The sequence below is a fragment of the Aptenodytes forsteri genome, unplaced genomic scaffold, assembly GCF_000699145.1.
Source record: "Aptenodytes forsteri isolate BGI_AS27 unplaced genomic scaffold, ASM69914v1 Scaffold258, whole genome shotgun sequence".
Lineage (NCBI taxonomy): Eukaryota > Metazoa > Chordata > Aves > Sphenisciformes > Spheniscidae > Aptenodytes > Aptenodytes forsteri.
The window spans coordinates 368,237-387,531 of record NW_008795250.1 but is presented as its reverse complement, the minus strand read 5'-3'; the positions used below and the strand labels follow the sequence as shown (position 1 = coordinate 387,531).

Here is a 19,295-nt window from a genome sequence, read left to right as displayed (position 1 = left end):
TTCTCCATATTTTGGAGTGGATCATCACTTGTGGTATTATAACAGTATTTGATCACAAACATTTGGTCTCTTTATGATTAAGCGTTAATGACCATTTGTTTTTCAAGCTGCCATTGGTTATAATGTTGAAAATTTAATTTTGCATTTGATATAACTCAGTCTGCTTCAGCATCTGTTTTCTGTATTAAATATTGTCCTAGGCTATGAGGAAAAAAATAAAATACTGAGGAGTTTTGTTGAAACATGTAATAAAATCATGAACAAATATTCCTGTGAAAACATGATTTAGAATTGAACCTTAAAAACCTCTACAAAATCTGGCAAGTACATCCCTCAAGTGATTATATACAAGTAAGAAACCATTATTCCTGACATTGGTAATAAATATCGAAAACATTTTTTAATTATTTGCTACAGTTACAGGATATTGTTTATTTTGAAACAGGTAAAGATGTTAATCCAAAAGATATATGTAGGCTTCAGAATAGTTACCTATTGATTTGCTAGAATATATTACTTATGTACCTTATGTTTATACAAAATACTCAGTTTGCTATTTTTTTGGTGAAAATGGTAAATGAATGACAGCAATTATTATGTGATATATGCTACTAAAAGTATTTCTTTATAATCTTTCTCATGTTTATTTTAATGCTGATGTGGGAGGGCAAGTAAAAACAAGTGTTTGGAAGTTCTGAAGATCGATTTTAGATACATAGCTAGAGTCAGATATTTGTCAATTTGCCTTGGTCTGCAAAATTGGGTTAGAAAACTTCTAAGAATGCCTTTTCTTTCCAAACTTGGGGATTCAAGGTTGGAAAGAATATAAAAATAACAAGAATAAACAGTCTTTACGGTATTCTGGCACTTCTGTTTCAGTTCTGGCCAGAAGCTAGAAATACAGAAGGGAATGAAAATGAAAAATAATAGAGGAAAAAAACTTATAAATTTTTCAGATTCCAAGAAGGTCAGTTTTTGGCTCAGTTTTTTGGGTGAAGGTCTAATAGCCGGAAGGGTTTCCACTTACATGAATTGGTTAGTTTATACATAATGGTAACATAGCTAATCAAGCACTGTGTCACACTCTGTATAAAACAGACTGTACGTTGGAAAGGCCAGGCCTTTACATGCCTGTTGCTAGACAGTGGGATTTCACTCCAGTGCTGCTTTGTGGTAGCACAGGGCCCTCCAGACCTTATAGAAAGCGGCAGAAAATACTTGATATACTAGGTGATGATCCTGGCCGCTCCTGCCAGCGACTGACTGGCTTCAGACTGGAGGATTTTCAGAGCCTTCCTTCCCTGGCTATTACCGCTATGTATTAGGAGGAATATTGTGCTTCGTGAGAGCCAGCAAGAAGCAACGTGCGCACAGGAGAACAGAGGATCTTTAAGTTATGACTGCCCTACAGGAACAAACGCCAGGCTGTGATTTTCTTCTCAGCTTGAGCAAATACAGATGCTCTACTGCAATATTGTCCTACCTATGCAATCTCGCCCCAGGCAGAATTCATAAAAAGGCAACGCTTACTTAAAAAGAAAGGAAAGGGAAATAAGTATTTCTGTCATGCTCACTCCTAATTTTAGAATGAGGAAATTTTGTTAGGAAGAATTCTGTTTGGTGTGTTTTACATCACAATTTAATAATGTTACTATAAATATTTGCTGAGTCGTGAAATGAATAGTAGCTTATATGTAATACAGAGAGCCAAAAGTGTCATAGTCAAAGGGATCGGGTAGGAAAATAATTTCGCAGTTGTGTTCTGGTTTGATAAATACTTACGTATCCAGCATTTCATCTGTCAAGAACCGATACATGGATGTTGTTGCTGTAATCAGGACATTAAATGGGGAGAGCTAGACCAAGAGCATTGGTCTTGTGCATGGGTATTGTGTGAAGAGGGTGTCAGTTAGGAACTCTATTCTCCAGCTGTTGTATTTTATATAGATTACCGAGGTTCGGAATCCAGTTTATGGTATGATTTTCCTTATCCAAACTGAAGTGGACCGTACTCAACTGTATAACATTTCAGCATTTTGTAGTATTTGCTATGCTTTTAATGGAAACAATTTGGAATTATGTTTGTTCTGGAGTCTGAAAAATTTACTTTATTTCAGAGAATATTGGTAGTAATGCTGTAATTCTTGTTGTCATATAAGAAAAAGGGGTGTAATTCAGTGTATAGAGAAAAACTTTGTGTTTAGTGCTTAGTAACTAAAATTACCAACTTGAAGATACAAAATAAACTGGGTAGTTTTTCTGTTTCAGGCAGTTGAATGGTACTAGGGAATAACCAGCAAGAATGTGACTTCATGGGTGACCTTATTAGTTTTAGCTATAATGGTTTTGGCAATAGATGAGGCCCATCTGTTGCATTTGGAAAGCTTCAGGATTCTCAGTACCTAAAAGTCAGGACAGTTGAGGATGGAGGGAGAAGAGAGGAAAAGCAAAGACATTTTTTTGTGGATAATCTAATTTCGATTTTGTCTGCTTTGTTGTGGCTGCAGTTTTACATGTGCATTTAATGTCAGTTTGCATCACCTTGTTTGTAAATGAAGTACTGAACCTTGTACAGGAAATTTATTTTGGTTGTTCTAAGAATGTCTTCAGTGTTATATAAAAATTATTAGAGGTCTGGATGGCTTGATTTTTAAAGATCTCAAATGGCAAGATGTGTCTATACAGAATGCCATTAAATATCAAATTGCATATATTTACCAGGTTACTTTTAGGTTTCATAAGGTTTTTCAGCAAAAGACAGTCTCCTTCTGAGAAACAGGTACAGTATACCTTGTGATTGTTAAAAACAACCTTTAGTTTTGGTGAATGCGTGTAAATAATACTGGAGAGAAATAGCAGGAATGTTTCTACTCTAATGCATCACTGAGCCATCACCATCCGAGAATACACAGAGGAATATATACAGATGATCATGAAGAAATATATCAGCATTCAATTCTTGTTTCCATATTTTGCAGCTGTACATCACAGTGTAGTACAGACTAACTGCTCTTTGTGGGACAGATTCTGCCATCTTCATGAAAGTTGATACCTTATTTTGTGACATGCTTGATCTCAGCTGTGCAACTTAAAGGTTGAGTTATCAAGTGTGAAAAATGATGGCAGAAATCTGATACGTAAAGACCATCACAGCTGGTGCTATTTTAATCCTGAGATAAAAAGTATTGTGTTAGTAATTTTGCTGGTTTTGTCCTATGTAAATCTTTTGTCATACACAAGTCTTTAAAACAAAGCTTTTGAGAAATTGCGCAGCTAAAATTGCGATCACTAGTATAGAAACTGAAACTGCAATGAACATTTTTAGTAGATGTGAATACAGATCTTAATAACAGAAGCTTTCATTAGAAAAGAACCTTTACTTAGTAATGCTTTGCATTTATAATAGCCTAAAGTCTCCAAAGATCTGATGATTTACTAATATCTGAGGGTTTGGAGTGATTACCAGTCAGAATGTGCTCAACATAGCACAGAATCAGGCCAGTAATGCCCCTGCCCATTGTCGTAAAAACAAACACCAGAATGCCTCTATGGAGAGGGTAAATTAGTCTTAGTAATTCTCACTGCATTTAGCATTTACTTATATAAAAATAATAATTAAAAAAGTAAAAGGCTTTCAGGAAGACTTGAATAGATTACCCAGTTATTTTGCATTACCTTTATTAGAAATTAAAAAACCTGAAATTTAATAATTTCATTATTGCTTGAATATAATAAGCATTCAGAAGATGAAACAAGTTTACTTTCTAAACACTGCACTGGCTTTGCTCACTTTCATACACTTACAGCAATTACTTTTTTGGTATGTTAACCTGCCCAACCAATGGTTGTGCAAGTAAAATTAATCATGAATTTAATTATTTAAAGGAGTGGACATGTTGTACTTTAATGTGACTCAGTGGATTTGAAGACCTTTATTTTTTCAGGTAACTAGTAGGAGCTTAATAAAATACGGGAAAAAATATTTTTACACGGCTCTGAAGCAAAATATAGCAACAGCTATCTTCAGATGTCAGTTGTCGTTCAATACCAAGCTATTAGTTATACTTGTTTCACACCTGAATGGTGTAGATCTGCCTACTGTGATAATCCTGCGCTTTGATCTGTACCTTCAAAAAGTGACTTTTTGTGACACAAGGTATTATTATTCTAGTCTTACTTTAATGAGCTGTATGTATGAAGTCTGATATTAATCCCAACTGCCACACGTGAAAGCTGAGAACTCTGAGAAACATCGTTCACGAAGGTGCTTGAGTTCACACGTGAAAGCTGAGAACTCTGAGAAACAAACATCGTTCACGAAGGTGCTTGAGTTTACGTGAACAAAATGGTTTGTAACCATCCTGTGTGCTATTGACAGCAAGACCTCTTTTGGCCCTCACAGGCTGATAAATGAATGTGCTTGTTGAACCCTGTAGTTCTCTTCGAGTCATCTGCTAAGCCACAGATGAGATTAGGAAAAAGAGATGAGTGTCTGCTAAGGGGATACAAGGCTTTGTCTCACTCATTTCTGCCTAGCAGAAGCCTGATACCATGTTTGCAGTTGCCGTCGTGCAGCAGGAGGACGGCAGGCTGACTGCACCTGGATGGAGATGTTCTGCCCCTTTTGTAAGGTGGTGTCCATTTCAAAGCGCAGTGTTAACTTCATTTTGCTCTGCTCTCGCTTTGAAGGATATAGTAAATAGTTTGAAGATCTGATGAAACAAAAAAAGAGTTTCACTGTTGAACAAAGATTTAGAACTATAGTAATAGTCCTTGTTAGTTTTGTATATTGTCGGTGCTTCATCTCACTCACAAGACATGAGGTAATCTAATGGTAAGTTATAATGCTAAGGTGCACTAGTTCAATTTGGAAAGCAGGGATGTACATATCAAATCCCACTGAAATAATTAATATTTTTTTTTAATAACTGAGCATCCACAAAAAGTCACCGGTTAAGTACCCTGAAGTGTGGTAGCAAAGCAGGAATAGTGTCATAGTCTGTTCTGAGGAAATCCTTTCTTCTCTTACCATTGAAAAACTCGAAACCATCAGTTTCCTGTGAAGTTTGAGCCTTATGACCAGGTGGTTGTTTTTTAAAAGAAAGGTTAAGGGAAAAGCTATTTTTAAGTAGGTGTTCCGGGATACATCTCTCTGAGAAGACAAAAATGAACTGGGGTTTCATTAACCAGCACTGGGATGGTTTATGTTCTGGGCTACTACAGATCGGTTAAGAACAAACTCATCAAAAATGGGGGTATTTTGCTAGTCTCATACTACTGAATCATGCTCAGAGGGGGGCAGCCTTTTGAGATACCTTAAGAAAGCTTTCCTTTAAGCACTTCTTGCTAAAATTAAATGGATAATATTAAGGGGGGAGAAAAATGCTTACAAAAGCTGTTAGAATTACTGTTACATATGGATATGGCAATATCCATGGTTGGAACAACTTGGACAATACATCGGGGGAAAAAATGTTCAGGTGTACTGGGAGTTATACAGGGTAGGCGGTGTAGCCAAGTTAAAGTCAAGGGTACTTTTAGAATTTGCTTAGATTATTATGCTTGATTTCTTATGTCTAATATTAATTCAGCATTCATTTTGCATTCATATGCTTTAAAATAGAAATTTCAATTACTATTTTGATCAAATATATATATGGCTAGGTTATATCATGCTGCAATGCTTTACAAAAACTAAATGGTCTTTTTCCAGGAAATCTCACAGAGATTTATTTTGTTTTCAACAGGCATAATGTTTTCCTGAATCAGTGAAAGAAAATATAGGTTGTTTTCTGGAAAATATTGTCTATAAATTTTTTTAAACTTCACCTTTTACTTTTAATTTGAAGGATACTTACCAAAAAGGAAGGAATAACCACATCTGATTGTGGCACTAATCATTTTCAAGGATAAATTATCCTAATAAGCAATGGTGACCTATACTTCATAATGTGTTCAGTATTCTATAAGAAAACAAATCTAAAATAAGCCTCAGTATATTAAAAATGTGGTAAATACATTCTAATAACTGGCGTTAAACTAGTTGTTTATTGTTATTTGTAAAAATAAACCTGATACATTTGGCTTTTGTAGCCCAGTAGTACGAGCAGCCACAGTGCAATATGGAGATACGGTGTTCACTTGTTGCGAATGAGGTATTTGTACGAGAGTTTTCAGTAGTGTGAATGTGTCTGTTAGTCTTTTACTGTCATAGAAGGACGTTGCAGTATCGTGCAGAACATGAGGTTACACATATTTTTCAACCAAAGTAGACTGAGGACATTGTAGTGGTTTAAGTGGGTCACTTTTAAAATTGTGTTGATTAAATTTGTGTAAGCTTCTTGCGCTGACAAGGGTCTGAAGTACATTGATAGTTCAGAAGAGGTTAAATTCAGTAATGCACATTTAAATGGAAAAGTAAGTTCAGAAGGGGCACGCAAGAGTAGAAATCCTTCTTGGTTGCTGAAATCTAACGCTGCATAGAGTACTTTGAGTAAATTTCTAACGAGAGAACTGAGGAAGAATAAGGCAGTCAACAGTTTAGCAGCTGTGCGTTTTTTTAGGGTTTTTTTTTTGTTTTGATTTTTTGGGGTGTTTTCTTTGCATGTGTAGTTTCTGGATAGTCCGCTGGTCATCGGAATTGTTACAAGCACCTACATGTCCATTCATGGATAGCATAGGTCAGTCAAAATTGAGAACAGCTTTAGGGGAATAGCTTTGTTGGTTATTCATCTCTAAATTATAAATATTTATTTTAAATGTAGACGTTGAACTGCATTGGGGTAGTCTATACTTCCACTGAAAGTACCTCTGAGGAAATAGAAAATTTTTTGTAACATTTTTTAAAATCTTGAAACAAAGCTTTTATTTAAAATCACATGGTGTAATCACATTCCCTTTTCTTGCATGCCATTATGTCAAAACTGTACTATTTCGTAATTAAAGCATTTCTTCTGTGGGCAACTGAAATTTTACCAATACTTTATTTAAATGCAAATTTGTTAATGTGAGAGGAAAAGTAATATTCCCATCAATAAATGTTAATGTTGTAAGTAGTGAATAGTATCAATGTTTTTTAACAAAAGACAAGTTTAGGTTTTCAAGGAGAGTTAAAATCGTAAACCAGAATTAGTTCATTTAATATAATGAGTTACGTTGGTAGGGCAGGGCATTGGTTTCACGTGGCTGTAAAAGGCAGCTTGGAGAAGAGAGAGGATGTCAACTTGGAGTTCATAGCTGTTAGGTAACAGTTTCTTGAAAAAGTGGGACAATATTTATTCTCCTTTGCTTCTCTCAGTAATTATTCTTCCTTTTCTCTTTGTAATACCCGTGATGTATTCTCTCCAGTATGAAATAATCTCTTCCAAAATTTATTTTAAATTTTTTCTTCAGTTTCTTAACGTTTTGTTAAATATTTACCACTGCTGCTTCCTGGGAAGATAATCTCTGATCTCCATCACATACTGTAAGATTAAGTATTATTTCCATATTTCCTGCAGGAGCACCTGTCATTAAAAAAGTACATTGTGGATATTGTGATTGAGAGTTCTGTTCCTGTGGAACCATTAAAAGATGGAGAGGAGAAACAAAAAACTAAAAAGAAAGCCAAAAAGCTAAAGGCACGGATGAACTCCAGGTAGTAAAAATTTATTTTTAATTTTTTTTCTTTAAGCTTTGTTCTAAACTTTACCTTTTGTCCTTTAGTATGAGTACAGTGGAAGGCTGAAAAAAAATTTAAAATTATTTGCTTTGGGAGTGTCATGAAAATAACACTGATGAGCCTAATTTATGGCCACTTTCTCTGATTGAGAAAGAAAACTGAATATCGATCTGGAGCCCTTGGTTTCACCTGTTAAGAGCTTTTCTCATAATTGGATGCTAGTGCCCTGCCAAAACTGTAGCCTCTTCTAGCATACAATAGCATGTTTAAATTTGTGTAAACCATGCCTATTTTTCTTTCTAGCTATTGATTTTTAAATGAAGTATCAAAGAAAATCAATAGCAATCAACAAATAGAAGTCAGCCTGCTGTAGTGTCAAATCCCATGACTAAATTTAATCATTTTCTTGTTGCCTGTCACAACAAAAAGAAAGTTAAAAATACCTTAAAATGGAAAGTGAGTTGTCAGACCTGCAGTTTGTTATTAGTCTAAAAAGTGACATCTGCAAATCAGTATGATATGCAGGAGATCATTATATCATGAACTGGCAGTGTCAGTCTTTATAGCTGAATCGTCCCCAGCTGAGGTTAATACTTAACTGAATATTATAACAGATTTTTGCATTTATCTCTAAAAATACTTCTCAGAAGGTAAGAATCATTGTTACGTATTTCCTCTGCCTTGTTTTTAAGCAAGAAGGGTTACAGATAAGAGAAAAACACCCGAATGGATTTTTAGAGCTACAGTAAAAATGAGATGTTTTATTAACTCATAATAGTGCTAATAATGGCACATTAGTCTTCAAAACCACAATACTTTTACAATGTATTACTGTTTCTGATTGTTTTCCTCTTTGGGTGAGCAAATCCACTGTCCAAATACCACATTAGAAGAGACTGTTGGAACTGGATAACATGTTCTTCCAGGTTTCTGATTGCTCAAGATGCAGCGTTATTCATATTACCTGTTGATTTAATGCAGTTATTGTGTCCAATTTTAATTCTTTCTCAAGAGCTGCTTCTGTTGAATTTAGTCAAAGATTTGTCAGACCTGGGAATACAAATTCAAATAGCAATTTGTTACTGGCACTGATAGTTGAAAAACTTTTTCAGACATTTTGAATTCTTATGTGTCAGACTGCTGGGTGAGTCAGCATATTCATCATCAAAAATTATAATTAAAACAGTAATAAAGGGGCATAATTTTACAAAGGTGATATACTATTGAAAAATACAGTGAAAGTTTCAAAATCTAAAAGGGAGTTGTATTGGCGAGACATGAAATTCATGTCCATTAAGCTTGTTTTTAGTTTTAAAGGGTGACTAAACTTTTCAATGGGATTACTGTCCTTGAAGATAACCGAGAGTTAAATTGAAGATTTCACCATGAGTTTTCTAATGTTAACACAAAAGACTTATTAATAAAAATGTCCAGTACCAATATGAAGCAAAGGTTGTTCCATGGAATTTCAAACAAAATATTGATGAGGCGAAAAAAAAAATCCATTTGGGAAATTGATTTTGGCCATGCAAGTCTTGCCAGTCTTCTACAGTTACTATAATTGACACTTGAGTAATAGTAATAGGCATAGTAAAGACAAATACTGCCTGGATGTTCCTGCATGTAAGCTAATTACTGGTGAGGTGGGGAGGTTTTCCATGTTCAGAAAATGAAAGAGGATTATCTTAAGTTATGTGGCTAAAGCAATAACATCAGAATTACAATATGAAATACTAAATTAAATAACTTAGGTAATGTCTACTATGTTTCTGCCCAGCAATCTGGACAGGGCTACCACCGGATGGCTGGGGGTTTACCGCTCAAAATCAGCTCAAAACTTAGGTGGAATATATAGTTCAAGTACTTAATAATTGATTTATTGAGGATGGTTTGAAGGTGAAGAGCATTGATGTCGATAATTCACATAGTTTCACAGATGTTAACAGCAGATTACCTACAAACCACGTTTTAGTACATATTTGCAACTATTCCTCATCTCTAGAAAAAGAAATAGTTATAACAAACCCCCTTATATCTCAAGACTTGAAATTATACATTCATTTCAGTTTCTAGGAAGCTGTGATATTTTAAACTTGAAAAAAATAAGTAACTGCATTCAAATAGGTTCCTGTTGCTCTCCTGAGTTTCTAGATCTTAAATCACTATTACAATATCAAAGCAATGAAGGGCAAAGGTGAATGAGGGGACAAATTGTGATCAATGGGTTATTAGATATGTTGAGAAGTTTTGTTAGTCTTATTAATAATATTTATAACCCTAAGCCATTAAACTGGTGCTATAGTAACAACTGATATATAGCGAAGTAAATTATCTCAGGTTAACATGTATGAGCTGCTATCAGAAAAATACTTTGGTACCTGCATGGCAAAAGGAGGCTTGATGAAAGCTAACCTCAAGCAGTAGAGGTGTAGTTACCAGCTAGGAAGTACATACGGTTGAGATATGCTTTGCAATGGGTTTAAAGCACTCCAGTTGTGTTCATTTAGTAACAGATATTTTAAGTGATTACTCATGTTTGACTGACTTGTCTGTACAAAACTGAAAGCTGAAATGTGTTGTTTCTGGCTAAGAGGCAGGAAAGAAGGCAAAAGGTTAATAAAGTAATCTCACCTTCATGTTTAATACTAAATTCAGTTGTGATTAATAGCTTTATTAATGATCCACAAATCTGAGCTAGTGGTAATGTAACAATATTTGCATGTAGCATAAGTTGTATAGGTTAAGCAAGCCGAGGGAAAATTTGAGTAGCTTTAGAAAACTTGATCCACTTGGGTGAACACAAAATATAAAGAAACATGCAGTATATGTTATATGTATCTGAGAGAAATAATAGGAATTAAATCTTTACTAAATCTTTTTTTTTTTGCAGTGCAGCAATGAAACACTTTTCCCATTGGAAGCCATTGTCAAAATCTTAAATTTGAAAAAAACAATTGGACGTTTGTAAAGTTGGCAAGAATGTCAACTGTGACAGCAGTTAATATTCAGAATACCTTGAAAATTAATAGGAAACACCATTTTTATGGGTGGAAGTTGCCCCGGGGCAGGTTCCCGTCGTGTCCCCCCCCCCACACACACACACACTTCTGTCCTGAGGGGCTTTTGGCACTTTCCTCTGGGGCTTGTTACGGGTGCTCTTGGTAGAGACAGACAGATCACATACCTAATCACAGATTTAGTCCAGCATGCCAGTTAAATTTCCTTTGGGGGTGTGTGCAGTTTTTTTGAAGAATTTTCCAAGCCATGAATGATGTTGTCCCCTGTTCATCTGAGAACACAACCTCAAGAGGCTTGATCTCCCTGAAGTCCCTAGAGATCCGTGTTGCATCTGTGAAGTCTTCATTTCAGAATAAAAATTGAAAGAGCAATTTTAATGGATCAAATGTTTTTAATAGCTAAATGCTGCCTGCTGGATGTTTCTTCATCGCAGGGCCCTGTCTCTGAGAATTGAGTTTTTCTGCATCGCTCTAGTGTCTGGATTAGTTTTACTTTGTGTGTGTATGTGTTATAAAAGGTTACAGAATTACTGCTGTGCGTCCTGTTTTGGTTGATGAGCTGGTGATGACTTTCACTGGTTGGCACAGGCTGGCTGGAGTCAAAACAAGCAGTGGAAAAAAAAAAAAGGCTTGTCTCCCGCCATACTTTTTTGGCATGTGGCCAGCGTAAACAATACTTTTAAGGGACTAAAGAGGTTTGTGTTTCTATTTCCAGCAGTAAAACAGTCATTTGTGGAGGTATTTACTTCTATGCTGTATGCCTAACAGGGTTCATTATGTTACAATACAGTCATTTACATAAAAAATACTCCTGTACCTGTAAATATAACAAATTATTTATATGTTAATTATAATCTTTGTGATGTAGTGATCTTCTGATCTGCACTATGTGTCTAAATTACTAATATTTTCATCAGATGAATGTGATAATTTTATAATAAGCAGTAGGTTACTGCAGTTGTTGTATATATCACTTGTACCATTTTCTACCATTTGGAAAGTCACTTAAATACACCACTTGTGTACGGATGTTACTCTAAAGTAGTCATATTAATCACAAATTGTTAATGGCCAATAGTTAAGCATTAGTATGGATTATGACAGGGCAGAATTGACAGAAATGCCGTGCATTACTATGAAATAGAAAAAACCCAAAGGTTAGAATTATGTCGCTGGTAATACATGCTGTACATTTGGAAAGTCACTTAAATACACCACTTGTGTACGGATGTTACTCTAAAGTAGTCATATTAATCACAAATTGTTAATGGCCAATAGTTAAGCATTAGTATGGATTATGACAGGGCAGAATTGACAGAAATGCCGTGCATTACTATGAAATAGAAAAAACCCAAAGGTTAGAATTATGTCGCTGGTAATACATGCTGTACGCTTTAGACAATGGTCAATAATAATTAATATTTTCTTCTCCAGGGCAAAGGAATATGAGAGTTTGATGGAAGCAAAAAATGCTGTCTCTGATTCCCCATTTAAAGCCAAGTAAGCATTTAACTTTATATATTTTAGACATACACTTTTTTCCCCCCGTCTGTAGCAGAATTGCTTCTGAAATTTCCAGTAGAGCAAGTGTGATCAGGTTCCCATTCAATATGGGGATATTGCCATCTTGAATTACAGATTGGTTTCTAATACCAAAGGTCAGACCTTTTAAATGCAATTTTTTCTGAAAGCACTGTATATCTTAAACCATGTAAGATGCAATAGTAAAGAGAACATATGCTCATCCTTTTCTTACCTGGAAGCAAGAAGGTTCCAGCTTTGTACTTCAAGACTGATGGTGAAAATTCAGCACTGGAATTCTGGGACTGAAAATCTTATGTTTGGCCTCCATTTGGTCAGAAACAAAGGTTCATATGGTGAAAGCACAGATATTTTAATGCACAGATGTCTTAAGCTGGCATTGAGCTTTTTAAAGACTAGACCTTTTTATTGTCTAGGATGAGACACAGATGAAAACAGTTGGATGGTAAGATTAAAACGAGACCTATTATCACTCCTATCCTCCTCCTTAGTTAGAAACTGAAAATTGCTCAGCTTTTGCTTTCTGATTCCATTGAAAGTGGTTGGCAAAAGATGCAGAACATTTGGATTTCCAAAAAGCTTTTGATAAGGTCTATCACTAAAGATTTTAAAAGAAACTATATAGCTGTAGCGTAAGTGGAAATCAGTTAAAAAACTGAAAAGAAGTGGAGTATATATATGATCAATCCTTGCAGAATAGGGAGGTTACCGATAGAGTTCTGCAGTCCTGTGATGTTCAACATATTCACAAGTGACTTAGAAAAAAAGGGCAAGCAGTGAGGTGACACAGTTTGATGATAATGCAAAAACATTCAGGATAGTAGGGACAAGAGCTGATACTGAATGATAATTTTGAAGAGAGTGAGTGACTCGGCAGTAAAATGGCAGGTGAAATCCAGTGTATATTAAGTGCTACACAATGGAGGGGGAAGGCAGAACTCAATTATATCTTCACATACAAAGTGTGGGCTTTGAACTTACAGAAGTGATAGGTAGTTCCAAGACGATGTCAGCTCAGTAGTCTTAGCAGTTAAAGGCAGTCCTTTGTTAAAATTATTTAGAAAGGCACAAAAACAGAACAAAGAACGTCATTATGTACAAATGCCTGGGTCATCTACATCTTTTGAATACTATGTGCAGTTCTGGTTCTTCATCTCAGAACAGATATGCTAGAATTGTTAAAGGTTCAGAGAGAGCAGGAAAGGAAATCAGTAATAATTTCTGGTATAACTTCTGTATTAGAGATTAAGTAAACTAGCACTTCTCATTCTGGAGAAAAGTGTGATAATGGGAAAAGGTTTTAATGGGGATATGTTAGAGAGATCTGTGAGGTCATAAATGGCATGGAAAAGATGGGTGTTGATTGTTTGCTGTCCTTCCTGGTATCAGAATGAGGGAGCACAGAATGAAGATGGAGCCAGGTTCAAAAGAAACCAAAGACAGTGATTCTTAATGCAGTGTGTAATTAGATGTATGGAAATCATGCAGATGCTAAAAGTTTACCTGCAGTTCTAGGAAACTACATCCAACCCAAGAGATTCCTAAGCTGAAAATGGTGACAAGAAACGGATTAGTGAAGGGGATTGTGCATGCTTGTCCTGTTCTTAATGTTCCTGAGACATCCATTTACAGTTTGTTGTTAAACAGGGTAGCGGGCAGATGGCATGCCTTTCTTACAGTTGTGCTCACAAAGTCTGTGGCAGGTCAGTCAAGAGGCTGTGGTGTCTCAACAGCTGGATTCAAATACCTTCATCCTAAAATTACGACTACTTTCCAGGCTGGGGATATTTGTCTTCAGACTGAGGTAGTAACCTGTACCAGATCCTGTATGTTTTGTGGTTGCTTCTATCACTCCTAAATTGCTGCTATACTTGAAGGTAGCATTTTTTTTATCAGTTACTGTTGGTTAAGATGTTCAGATCCTTGCTGTTAGGCTTCCTTGGTTGGATATACAACTAGCCTGTATGCCTTATCTTTCATGTAGTCTTTTCAGTAGTTTGAAAACCTGCTGCTGAATCTCAGTATGTATTTTAAAATCATAAAAATCCATCACTGAGGTTTGACATAAGAAAATGAAACATCTCCACCAGATGGCACACCTGCATAAACACATTGGGGAAGAAGGTTCTGTTGTTGGCTTCGTTTCTTAGTAATCAGCACTTCAATTTTCAAGATTAGTTTCATGGCAGATTAAGACTTTTAGATTTGTAGCTTCTGTGTTTTGCTTTTCTTTGCTACCAGAAAATAAAAAATTAGGGTCTAGTTGTCAGAAAGTAGAAATGTGGGGCCTTTGAGTGACTCTGAAAATACTGAGAAGCTGTAGTGCTTCCACTTCAGTTTCTTTCTGACTTCTAACTATCAGTGATGTAATTTGGTCAGTTGTGTCTCAATTGCAGTGCAGCAGAAACTCAGATTTTTTTGGTAATCTCTTGACTAATCCTGAATTTACCATTTTAATTTCTCTTTACTTAATGAAATGCTAGCGTGCTTCAGGCAGAATCTTCTGTTCCATCTGCTTTCTTATTTTCCTCCTTTATTGCCTCTGTTAGGGCTGTACCCTTTTAGATGTGAACTAGCGTGATGGCCACTGTGTAGCTCACTTGTCATCACAGATCTTCTGGGAGATTTCTTCTGCAGTCTTCATGTAGAAATCTAGTGATCTAGCTGATGCTTACATCTAGATTTTTAGAACATAGTTTCAGATATAGTTATTGTTTTCCAAAATTACACAACTTTTTACCTACCATCTGGGCTCAAATGTTTGCAGGCTTCTTTGATATCGAGGGGGTAGTGATGGGAGCGCTAGTATGAACCGACTTTTTAAGAAGAAATAGAGGACTGAGTCAACCAGAAGCCCAGTTTATTTCTATTAAAATTTGTTTACACAATACATAAAAAAAATTGAAGAAGGATAGGGAAGGGTAGTTTTCTCTCTCTCTTTAAAGGAAAGGACGAGAAGACAAGAAATTTCATGAGGCAAGAGTTTTAACCCAGACCATATCTGTTTACATGGAAAAACATATACTTAATACAGAAAAAATTAATAGGAAAACACCTTTTTAACAGAACTAAGTACAGGATCCCATTTAACCAAGAACAGTAGGAAGAAGAATCAGCTGAAAGAAACAAACAGTAGTAGATCTCCACTGAAACATTATGACATTAGGAAGCTATGAAAATAGTTAGACTATTGCCTTTTTATCGGGAACACAGTGTACTGTGCTATGAGCTAATATTAACTGCTACTGTACCTGGCTGAGAGAGCGCAAACTCTTGCCAATACTAGGAGTCTTAACAGCTATCTGACACATGCTCTCAGGAGATCTGCGAAGTTACTGAGAAAAGTCACGTCACAGAATGAAGTGGGTAAAAAGTGAGAGTGCTAAATGTGTTCTTTGTGTCAAAACAAAAGCCAATACTTTTTGTTTGTTCCTGAGGAAGGTTTGAGGTATTCAGATTGGAGGGGAAGTATACTAATGAACAGAAAATACTTTTTAACTTAGTGGGCTGTGGAATTTAAAAATGAAAAAGTTTTTTTAAAATTCCATTTAAAATGGGACACAATTGGTAGATTTATTTATTTGCTTAACAGAAGCGAATGTGTTTTAGAATGAAATCATTAAATATAACTTATGCTTCCTTGCTTACACCACATTTGTTTACTCCCTCCTCTCCTCCCAAATTGATTGTGTCTTTGCAAACAACTAAAACCATTTATGGAATGCAATTTCTTATCTGATTTTAGTTCTTAGTCACGTTGTCAGTTGTTACAGAAGAAAGACAGAACCCAGAATTAGTCTTCGGCAGGTAAAAAGCCTTTTTAGATCACCTTTAAGATTAAGCCACCTTAATATTATGAGACCACTGATTTCCTGCTGCAGCTGATGGATTGTTTCAGTAGTTCTTGTTAGGTTTGCAGATTTATAAAACCTTTTGCACTAAGGAAGCACTGATCCAAGTGCTTTCTAAGCTTTACATTGGTAATACACTAATATCAGTAAGCAGACAGGGTTGATCCTGCTTTGGTAGACATGGTATGTATACCTTTTTCAGTTTCAGAGTACTGAATCTGATTCGTGAGTGGGATTGTGAAAGGTTTTAAGTAGTTCTTTTTAAGAAGATGTCTGTTACAGATTTTTTTCTTTTTAGTATCTATTAAAAAAATTGTGTCCCGTAATGTGCAAGGGGGGAATAATTCCAAATACTGCCTTGTTTGGTAGGTATTTTGCTCTCTGAACTATTTCATGTGGCGAGAGGGACTTTCAAGGAAAAGGAGTATGTACGTTCTCACCTGGGGGCAGCCAGTCTGTTGCTCCCTGGCCTCTCTCCGCTGTGCATTAACTGGTTGGTCACTGGTGGCACTTAGGTCATTTGATAAATGCTGGTGGACTCTTGATGGATTTGTATATTAATTCGTATATTAATTTGATATTAATTCGTATTCTCTGAGAACTGATCTGAATGAAATTATTTAGAGTCCAGTCCGTTAAGTTAGCCTGTCAAAAGGTGCGTTGGTGATGTTTTTTTCTGTTCGCAGCATTCTTTGGTGTCCATCAGAGCACATTTTTAAAAGGAAGGAAAATGTTTTCACAAAATCAGTGTTATTTACATGTACTTAGTATCTTCTAATCCAAAGGCCGTATATTTCAGTGTTAAAGCAATCTGCAGGTAGCAAAGTGTAATTGTCATCCTTTAATACAAGCAGGGAAAGTAAGGTAATGAAAGATTACCATATGCCTAAAAGGAGTTAGCAGGATTGCAGGACAAAAAAATTTAACTCCCTAGTCTAATACTTTAGCCAGTCTCTCCTCATGCAAGAAGGAATTGGTTTTTTTCACTTTTTCTTTTTACTTTCCCTTTTTTTTTAAACTATGTAAAGGGACATTTCAGATAGTATGGAAATGGGAACCACTATTATTCTGAAAAAGGACTGCAGCACAAAAAGAGGAGAGTAGGAAATGAAAAATTATTTCCTGTAAGAGTCTGCTGGAGAAAAGATGGGAATGTAGTGTGAAGTTTGTTCTTGCAGAGGCCCAAAGCTAAATGCCTTTAACAATACAGTTCTTCCTTATTTTCCCTATGGTGCATCAGTGCATTCACAAGATAAACTTACCTTGTAGGTTTTCTTGGTGTAGTAGGATAGGGTCCATTTAGACCAGTTATAAGGTATTATACCAAAATACTGATTACTGGGAAAAGATCAGATACTCTCTGAAGCTGGAAGTATTTGTGCAAAATTTAGTTTCCAAACAGCTATGTGAACTATAGAAGAGCCGAAGTATAAATAAAATAAAATTCAATTAAACTTAAATACCTGCTTTATGATTGGGTGGAGAGTAGATTTCATCTGCAGAGAATTGCTAGGGCGTTCTTACAGGTATTCAGATAAATTCAGAAAATTATAGGAACTTTTCATCATTTTCCAGGCAGCTTCCATTTCAAAAACTAAAGAAGGTGTGTGAAGCTGCAGATTTAGATGTTTCATGTCCAGCGGTGTTTGGGACTATGTCAAGATGTAGAATGGTGTTTTCCATTGTGCACCTGGAGCGATCAGAGTATGCCACATGTGCCACCGTGTATATTAATTTTACTGCAGGGGGTCAAACTGCAGGCAGTACAGCATAGTGCAGGGGCTGTACGTTGCTTTAAGAGGATACAGCATAACTCCCTGTTTCAGGCCGGGCAGAACCTGCCACAGACTTTCTCAGTTCTCTCCAGGCACAGGCTGCATCAGGAAGAATTGGGGCTGTGTGTCTGGCTGGCATCTGGCCGCCCTCGGCAGGAACGTACGGGAGGAGTAACCGCTCCTTCCGTACAGGAACTGCACAGAATCCAGCGCTCTGCCAAGTCGTACTAAAGCATAACTCCCTGTTTCAGGCCGGGCAGAACCTGCCACAGACTTTCTCAGTTCTCTCCAGGCACAGGCTGCATCAGGAAGAATTGGGGCTGTGTGTCTGGCTGGCATCTGGCCGCCCTCGGCAGGAACGTACGGGAGGAGTAACCGCTCCTTCCGTACAGGAACTGCACAGAATCCAGCGCTCTGCCAAGTCGTACTAATACTTCCTTGCATACCTTCAATGTACAGCCAAGAAATCATGGATTTAAATGTGGAAGTGCTGAAATACATTGATGTTACTATTTCAAGGCTTTTTTTCTAGAGATGAAATGTGGCCTGTAAATATTAACAGATCTCTTTCCTTTAGCTTATAAAATATATTAAACCTGCTAAAAATATTTAGCCCATGCTAAAAAGAAACCCTTAATTCATACAATACTTTGTTTTAATTGTGTTTATGTATTTGCTATATAAACCTTTAATATGAATATCCCTCATTTTCCCATTTGCAGTGCAAAAAGATCAGATAATGTATTTGTATTTGCTGAACATACTATTTATTAAAGTTTACGTTATGGTAACATTCCAAGACCAATCCGTGCCTTGTGTCCTTTATGATATTTCTTCTGCATTCTGAATTATCTGTTTGTGGGCAATACTAAAATCTTAATTAGCGAGATGTAAATAACTTTAGAAAAAAAGACATTAACTTTCCCTTTTATTTAGCCCAGTAAATTTTCAGTTATTTATCATTCCCTGTACAGCATAGTAAGCATTGGAGGAATGCAAATTGGAGGACAGAAGGAAGATTAAATAATTGTCTTGAAATGTTTGGATTTGGACTCAACAGTATTTCCACGTAGTTGCTGGATCAGATGTTGATACCATGCATTATTAATCTACAGTGCATACAAAGAGTGTACAAGGAGTACAGTATGTACAGAGTTCTCTCTTTCCAAATCTGTTCATAGCAATGATAAATTCTATATCCAAGCACAGGTCATCTTGCATAGGTTTCTAGTCCTTTGAAACAGTCCTAAAATTATTCTTATTTCTCTGACACTGCCAGGAAGTCATTTGTGCTGGTTTTGGCTGGGATAGAGTTAATTTTCTTCATAGTAGCTAGTACAGGCCTATGTTTTGGATTTGTGCTGGAAACAGTGTTGATAACACAGGGATGTTTTCGTTGCTGCTGAGCAGTGCTGACACAGGGTCAAGGCCTTCTCTGCCTCTCACCCCA

The 19,295-nt window shown here is 36.2% G+C and overlaps 1 protein-coding gene across 1 annotated transcript in view; it reads left to right on the top strand.

Moving 5' to 3' along the window:
- SCAPER (S-phase cyclin A associated protein in the ER) overlaps window positions 1–19,295 on the top strand; it is a 281,456-nt gene that overhangs the window by 179,161 nt on the left and 83,000 nt on the right. The window contains exons 21-22 of the mRNA XM_009278834.2: window positions 7,500–7,636; window positions 12,112–12,177. Coding sequence (XP_009277109.1) covers window positions 7,500–7,636; window positions 12,112–12,177 — 203 coding nt within the window. The remainder of the gene's footprint in view (window positions 1–7,499; window positions 7,637–12,111; window positions 12,178–19,295) is intronic.